This window comes from Pisolithus orientalis (assembly GCF_024613125.1).
Source record: "Pisolithus orientalis strain OTSU chromosome Unknown F5J12scaffold_38, whole genome shotgun sequence".
NCBI classification, from domain to species: Eukaryota; Fungi; Basidiomycota; class Agaricomycetes; order Boletales; family Pisolithaceae; genus Pisolithus; species Pisolithus orientalis.
The window spans coordinates 143446-151545 of NW_026260819.1; the positions used below are offsets into that span (position 1 = coordinate 143446).

Consider the following 8100-nt stretch of genomic DNA (forward strand, 5'->3'; position numbering starts at 1 on the left):
AAGCACACTACTACCTGCAAATCATGTGGGAAAACATTCAAGCTGACTGGAATAGGATTTCATCACAAATCTTGCATCAGGCAGGCTCGCAAAACGAATGAAGATCGTGCTCACTTTGACTTGCTTCATTGAGAAGGTACATAGGAATTTTACCAGTCAATTTTATTTCTGATTTACCACTGGATCGATTTGAACAGGTGTTCTTACTGGTGGATCAGTGACAGGGCCCACTGTTGAGATGCACACAGAGCCAGCACCAGGTAAGTTTCCTGCTACTCTCCAAATTGGACTCTCACAATTGTTAGCAGAGCCTGCTACATTCTGGCCCATGGTTATGGATCTCAGGCCACCTGCTGGTGCTGACATGGGTGTGAATGATGAGCTGAATGGTGCATGTCAATATGCAATCACATATTTTCCATGCCAATATGTTATGCAGTTGCTGAACCCAAGGTTGATATCAACATTGTTGATGATATCCGAGTTGAATACCACCTGAATGCTGGAAGCCAACTGTGAAAGTGCCATTCACTGAGTTCACCTGAGGTCATGCACCCAAGACATACAAACTGGACCCATGCACCACTCCATGGTACCCATTCTGAACCTGTCTCGACTTCAACCTCTCAGAATTTATCCATGATGCTGCTCTCAACAAGGAGAAAGTGAATTGTATCCTCAAGCTTTTGAAACGTTCTTGCACTGAGGACTGGACTCTGAATAATTACAATGATCTTGAGAGCACTCAGTGGGCTGCTTTGCACTGCATGACAGCAGTAATTGGCATCTATTCATTGTCATTGTCAACCCTAATTACATCCTAGCCCAGTTTCAGATGATGATAATAAGTGCACCATTTGGAGGTGAGATGATGGAATTTAAGATGTATTATCGTTCATTGTGGGATTGGGCCTGTGATCTCTTGAAGGATTCAGGTGTGGGCCCATATTTTGTATTTGATGCTCAGTGCCTATCCAAGTTCGATGGCACTTCATTTGTTCATTTCATCGATGAGCCATGGATGGCTAACAAATTTTGGGATGTGCAAGTATGTCATTAGTAGTCTTTGCATGCAACTTCAACAATTTTTTTCAGAGTAATCTACCTTCAGATGGCAAAGTTCTAGTGTTTGTTTTATATGCTGATAAAGCCAAGTTGTTGTCATTTGGTCGACAAAAAGGGTATCCAGTTGTTGTGCAGATTGTGAATCTACCTACTTGGATCTGTAATGGTGAAGGTTTAGGTGGTGGCCATGTAGTCAGGTGGTTAATGATTGTAAGTGCCTTCATTGATAGCGTTGAGTACACTGGCTGATTTTCTGTATTGTGCTTCTAATAGGTGAAGGAAGACAAGAAGTACTCTGGAAAGAAATTGTTTGCCAACTTCAAGAATCATGTTTGGCATGAATCATTCAAGAAGATACTAGATACAATATCAGAGTACTCGAAAACTGGCTATTGGGTAAGGTGTTGGGATGGTGTCGCACACTGACTTTTTCCTACCATACTAATTCTTTCAGCTGATTATGAAGAGCAGTAAGTGGATATGCTGCCCAAAATATCATGAATGCATGCTGACAATCTTTGTCACTCAGAGCAGTCATGGCACTCATATGTGGTGTGATGTCAAATCACCCTTGCCCTGTTTGCCTTATCCATTGCAACAAGATATCAAAATTCCCCAAGGACTGTGAACATCATACCAGTGAGAACATTTTCAAGACATTACAGGAAGCACACTCACAGACCTGAGCAGATGGCAAGGAACAAATTCTGGTGAAACAGGGACTATGTGATGTAGATGTAAGTGGCTCATGCTGTTACCTTTGCTCTAGCTCTAATTGCCTCTAGAGTGCCTTCTGGGAGGTCTGGAACATGGACATTTATTGAGCATTGTGTTGGGATAGACTCCATGCCAACTGTGTGGGAAAATTTGGCAACCATTTGTGGGGAGAACTTTTGAGGATTCTCGAGACAATGGGTCATCAGATGATGGGAAAAGTTGAACAGAAGTGCATCTATCTTGTTGCATGAAGCAGTTGTGCTGATAATTTACTAGTCTCAATGCGATGCCTCATTGGCATGGTCTCAATCATTTTGAGGAAGCACTTTCAGTTTCATACACAGATGGTCAAAAGTTTGAGGACCTATCCAAGGTATTGTAAGTGTCTTACCAAGCTCTGATTTTGCTGACATTTCCTGAACAGATAATCATATTCACCTGTCATGACATCTTCCCCCATGAGATGGAAAAAGATGGTTACCTCCTGTTATGCTGTTTGCGCACTTACATCAAGTTTGATATGTATAATGCACTCAAATTACATATGACACACACACTTGCCACTGGGTGGGAGGTGCTCACTACTTTCAATTCATTGATTCAGGTCAGCACTGCTTTCAATGTTGTAGCTCTCCCTCACTCTTTCCTGACCAGAAATATGCAGAGAAGATGCAACATACAGCAAAAAACTGGAACTTTCCAAAGAACCATACCCATATGCATGTGTTTGATGATATCAAAGCCAAGGGTGTCACCCACAATTTCAACACAAAGCCAAATGAGAAAATGCATGGCCCCTTGAAGGAAGCTTATCAAAAACAAACAAACTTCAAGGACATTGCTCAGCAAGTAAGTCCTAAATTGTTTGTTAGTATTCAGTGTGCCTAAACTTCTGTAGATTCTCAATGTCAATCATCTTGGACTGGTTCTTGAACACATTCATGGCAGGATTACAGAATATGACACTTACAGGTTGACTGGAAAACCAACAAATCTGGATAACCTCAAAGCCATTACTGATGAACCTGAAGAGGAGTTTTTCCATGTCAAGTTTGGTAGCAAAGTGAAAGAACCATGAGTGTTCGAGGACATTGAGAAGAAGAGTGTTACTGACAATGTGTCCAATTGATTCCATGGAAAGCTCAGTGAGTTCCTCAATAAACACTTCAACATTATAAGGAAGCCACTTCCCAGCAGGAAGCCCATTCAATTCCAAAGGAATGACAAGGTAAGATGAAATGTCATTTTTGTTCAGTTTCCAGTATCTGTAATATTCACCAAAGATCATGGAATATCGCTTTGTCAAAGTGAACTTCGAGTCCACCGTTGACTGGTGTCAGTACATGCATTATCTACATTGCCATCCTAACTTCCATGGATGTCCTCGTTATGACTGTGTGCTTGTCAAGACTCAGGAGAAAGACATATTTGGGCAACTCATACTTTTGTTCAATTGTGTCATCAGTGAAGAAACCTTCCCTTTGGCCTTTCTACACCCATATGATGCCCAGCTGATTGGGCAATGGCTCCGGAAGGACAACCACCTCAACTTCTGGAGGGTATGTGCGCAACCATGCAGATCATCTGAAATTATTTCACTCCACTCAATCATTCACATTTATATCCAGATCATACAAGACCAGGGGAGTATCTTGTTGTTGACACAATCAACACTGACATGTTCCTTCATGTGCAAATGATGCACAAAGTGGCAGGGCACCTCTGAAACAGTCTATTCATACATTGTCCTTCTGAAACCCTTTCATTTGAAACTGACAAGTCCCCCTTCTGATCATCAGTGTATTGAGGATTGACAAGCTGTCTAGCCCACGAAACAACAACATTTTCATTACTTCATAGATCCATATGGCATACAAGGTTATTTTTCCTTGACCATAGTCACCTCCTTGCTTTGGTTCATTTATTACCTTACTGCTAATAATATCTTTTCATCTTTGAACCACAGAGATTTGTGAGTATGCACTACTCCAAGGTTGTTCATGTGAATGTTGTTCAGCACTCACTGTCATGCCCTTCAATCAGGGGTCCAAGCAGGATGTCAAGGCACTCATCGACAATATCTATGCTACTCTTGGCATGGATCTCAACTACATCCTTCCATTTTCTGCTGTTCCAGAGAATGGGCATGAGATTGATGGCTTGGACAACAAATTGGAGCTTGCTCACTGTATTATTATGCTCATCAACTTGCTGCAGATTTGGGTGCCATCAAGACCAAAAAAGTGTCTGGTCAGCTTGTTACTCGGCCTACCCAGGTTATTTTGCCATTGTCACCAAACCACGGTCCCTTTGGCAATGATGACCTGCACTCAGAGTCCAAGATCTTGCTTGAAACCTTGTTCAACTGCTGGAACTCCGAAAGCTGGGGTGAATATCTATGCCTGGCTGGTGCTGTGATTGGGTGCATAACTCATTAAACCCAGCTTGGCACCTACAACTAACTCCCATCTTAGATGGACCTGCTGTACAGGTTTGATGGATGCCACCAATATAGTCGCTCAGGAAGTCAAAGCTTACGGTGTGCACACCTTCTCCACAAAAAAGATGGCATTCAACATCTTCAGCTTGCAGAACATGTGCTCCAGAATGTCAATGTTGTACCTCATGCTAACTTCAAGTTCAATCTCCCTACTCTCAAACCTGCTTCTGCCTTTGAGGAACTCAGCAAATTGCATGATATCATCAACTCAGAAAAAGTCATTGTCATAACTGGGTTTGCTGAAGTTGGCCCATGGCATAGTTCATGGACTCAGTGGGAGATGGAAGCTCATGGAGAATTCACTATTGAAGGTTGCATCAACATGGCACAGATCATGGGCTCTATTAAGCACTTTGACAGCCATCTCAAAAATGGTACTCTACATGTTGGTTGGGTAGATGCCAAGACAGGAGAGCCTGTGGATGACAAGGACATTAGAAGCCAGTATGAGAAGGAGATTCTCAGTCATGCTGGTGTCCATCTAATCAGTGCATATCTCTCCTTTCCCTGTGATCTATTGTTGAATTCAAAATGTAGATTCCCTGAATTGTTCCATGGGTACGATCCCAAGAAGGTGTTCAACCAGGAAATCAAATTGATCCATGACTGGCAAGCTAAGTTATCTAGGTCATCATGCTAACCCTGGGTTCTAACCAGTTTAAGCAGTACCTCATTGACTCCACATGCACCATCATTTGCATCACCATCCTGTGCTCACTAGTGGCCTCCATCATGCCACTTCCCTGTGCCCCAATTCTGCAGCAGCCTACTATTTTATGTTCTGTCCATTCCTAGCCCCTGCAATCCTCTGCCGAATTCAATACACCTTTCCCCAGTAAGGATGGCATAGCCATGGATCTATGGTGACTTTCTCTTGCCATGAGGTTCATCTGACCTGATATTATGCACCAGCCCTTTGGTAAGAGGCATCATGGCTGCATCATGGTGCACTATTTTTTTGGTCAGGGTCAGTAGTGTATGCACCACTCCCACATTCAAAAGGTCATCAAGAAACTGATTGACAACCCCACTGCCCAGTCCCCCTTACACTCTGTCTACATGTTCTGAGTGCATCCATTATGAATCTCAGTGGGCACTCTCTGTCTGCACTTGCTGACTTAGATGAAGCTGATGCTGGTGAAGGTAACCAATGGACCACAAGTGCATCAGCTGGGTCAAGAGACAGCAGTGGTGGTCTTGCAGAGGCTCATACCCATGCCTATGCAAATTCCTGCTCTTACTGACTTCTTCACAGGTGTTGAAGGCCATCCAACTGCAACTTGATGTAGAGAAATCCCGCAATCAAGAGCTACTGGAGAAGAATACCATCCTCGAGCAAAACAAAACATGCTGGTCTATGAAAGACATTCCTGCCGACATTATCACATATGATAGTGAGATCAAGATGCTTGAGAAGAAGTATGCTGTCATGATGGAGATGTTCTTGCCACAAACACCACTAACTAATGCAATGTCTGAGTTGTCTATGTCCCCTGCTCCCATATTTGCAACAGCTGAGCATTATGCCAGCACTGCAGTGGAGGAACACAGTCTCATCACAGAGCTTGACTCAATTCTCCCAGAACATCTACATAGATTGAGACATACACACTTCTTTCTTGACATTGTATGTTCATGTTTGTTGCTTGGTCCTCCTGTACTGACAAGATCCTAGTTCACACAGGCAATGCAAAATGGTCATTCTGACATTCTGTATAAACTATGTGACAATGCCCATGAAATCTTTGGGCTACCGAAGAACCACTTCCTGCCAGTTGCGTCTCATCTCAAAGTTCCTGAAATTGTCAAGATGCTTGGTGTTAACAATGTGGGCACTCCTAACCAATGCTTCACCATCTGGTTCCCTTTTCTGTTCAAGGACATGAAAGTTGATGTGTGCAAACCATTCATGAACTGGAAGCCACTTGCTCTGGTGTGTTTGAAACTACTACCATTCTAAGTTTGCACTGACAAGGAAAAGTTTTTGAAGGGAGCACTGTGGGGCAAGATGTCCCTCACAGAAGGCTTTGTTCATCGTGGTGGGCCAAGGACAAATGGTCAGAAATGGAAGGTCACTGTGGTGACACTGGGGTCTGTTGCATGGGCAGCCACAGTGGTAAGTAGATTGCTTGCATCGATACAGCACCACACATCACTGATTCAATCCCCATCATTATAGTGTATGTTTCTACTTTCACCTGACAAAGAGTTCCCAGGGAATGCCTGCAGACAAATCTCAAAAATTGACTACTATCAAGTGTTCTGCACATACAAACAAGTGCTTATCAGCAAGTGGATGGGTAGTCACATCCAGAACATTGTCACAGAGATGAATCACTTTGTGTTTGGGAATCCCAATGGGGCTACCAAGTCCAAGACCAGTGCGATGGAGGACCTGTCTGCAGAGATCAATGCTGCCATGGCAGCAATGGATGCCACTGTGTTGTCAGATGATGATACAGATGAGGTAGCTGCCACTGATTCCAATGTTCACGAAAGTAGCTCTGGTCTGTCCACTCCAGATTCAGTCTCAATCACCAATGTGAATGTTCACATCAATGCAACATCCACACCCACTCCTGGCATGGGCAACATCACCAACTCAGCCACTGCCAATAGCAATAATGTGGAATCCAGTACTGGTACTACAGCATGGAATAAGTCTAGTGGATGTCATGGTAGAGGTAGATGGGCAAAGTAGCTACTAATTGTCATTACCATTAGTTGCAAGCATGTGTACTGTAATACTACTTGTATGCAATTTCGAAAATTTTGTCTAAGTCTTGAAAAGCTCCTTAAGAGGTGTTGATGCTTGTGTAGGAAGATTGGTCACATGGACTAATGGTAACACATGCTAAAGTAAGTCTCACTACTAGTTGGCACTAGACTAACTAACACCAAGTCCTTGGGTTCAAATCCTGATCAGAGCCATAAAAGATACTTAGTAATACTTACTAGTTAGATTGGGGATGGGTTGTATTAGTAAAGATTTCCATGTAAGGTGATACTAATAGCATAGCATGTAGTAGACAAAGATAAGATAGATCAAAATCAAAATCAGAATAGAATAGAATTGTGGTCAGGTGATAAGATAAGATTACAAAAGGTAATATAATATAAAATTTTTGTTGCCTTAGTCCAAAGTGTATTGCAATCCTCAGCTCTTGTTGCAATACATTGCAAGTCCAATTATGGTAGGACAGCAGTGCCCAGGGTCTGGATGTTTGTCACATGACAAGGCTATCATAACAATCATTATAATTACATTATAATTGCATTGCAATGTAGGGGTGATGGCACTATGTTTGTACTATTGACCCCCAAATATTACCTTGCTATGCCATAGCAATGCCTATTGTAAGTCCAATTACATAGAAAACTTTAGTATTGCAATGCCATTTTAATTATGCATTTGATTGCGGGCATTGCAATCGCTTGTGATGCATTGAAACTAATATACAGATTTTCCAACATACGGATGCTACACCTGATGGAACCATGTACAGACTAGCAATGGTGATGAAGACAACAACGACACTAACATGGGCGACAGTGACAATGGCAATGCTCGACACCGGTCGAGGGCCACGTGATGCTAGAACGGCCATCCAGTGGACACGGAGCATGGTTGAGGCCGATGCTGAGCTCGAGAGCTCTAGGTTTTGTTTTGATTTCATAGCATGTTACTTACAGCTATCCTACTCTAGGGCAAACGGGTATTCAAGACGAAGCATGACAGAGGTCCTCACGATTGCAATTCAAGGATCAATGATGAACTACGGACGAAAGCGATCGTCAAGGATACAACATCCGACACG

The 8100-nt window shown here is 42.8% G+C and overlaps 2 protein-coding genes across 2 annotated transcripts; both read left to right on the top strand.

Moving 5' to 3' along the window:
* Nucleotides 1-835: 835 nt before the first annotated feature.
* F5J12DRAFT_907101 (uncharacterized protein) lies at nt 836-3508 on the top strand (the record flags this gene model as incomplete). Its single annotated transcript, XM_051748876.1, has 13 exons — nt 836-1048; nt 1096-1275; nt 1339-1466; nt 1595-1704; nt 1891-2011; nt 2059-2155; nt 2207-2386; nt 2437-2631; nt 2681-2845; nt 2870-2899; nt 2924-3010; nt 3066-3345; nt 3411-3508. The coding sequence occupies 13 exons, from the start codon at nt 836-838 to the stop codon at nt 3506-3508; spliced, it is 1884 nt and encodes a 627-aa protein (XP_051596470.1).
* A 2449-nt stretch (nt 3509-5957) lies between these two features.
* On the top strand, nt 5958-6746 carry F5J12DRAFT_693302 (uncharacterized protein; the record flags this gene model as incomplete). The annotated part of the gene is made up of 3 exons (XM_051740408.1): nt 5958-6215; nt 6258-6398; nt 6462-6746. Coding segments are annotated over 3 exons (684 nt in total), but the record flags the coding sequence as incomplete, so codon positions are not given.
* Nucleotides 6747-8100: the final 1354 nt, after the last annotated feature.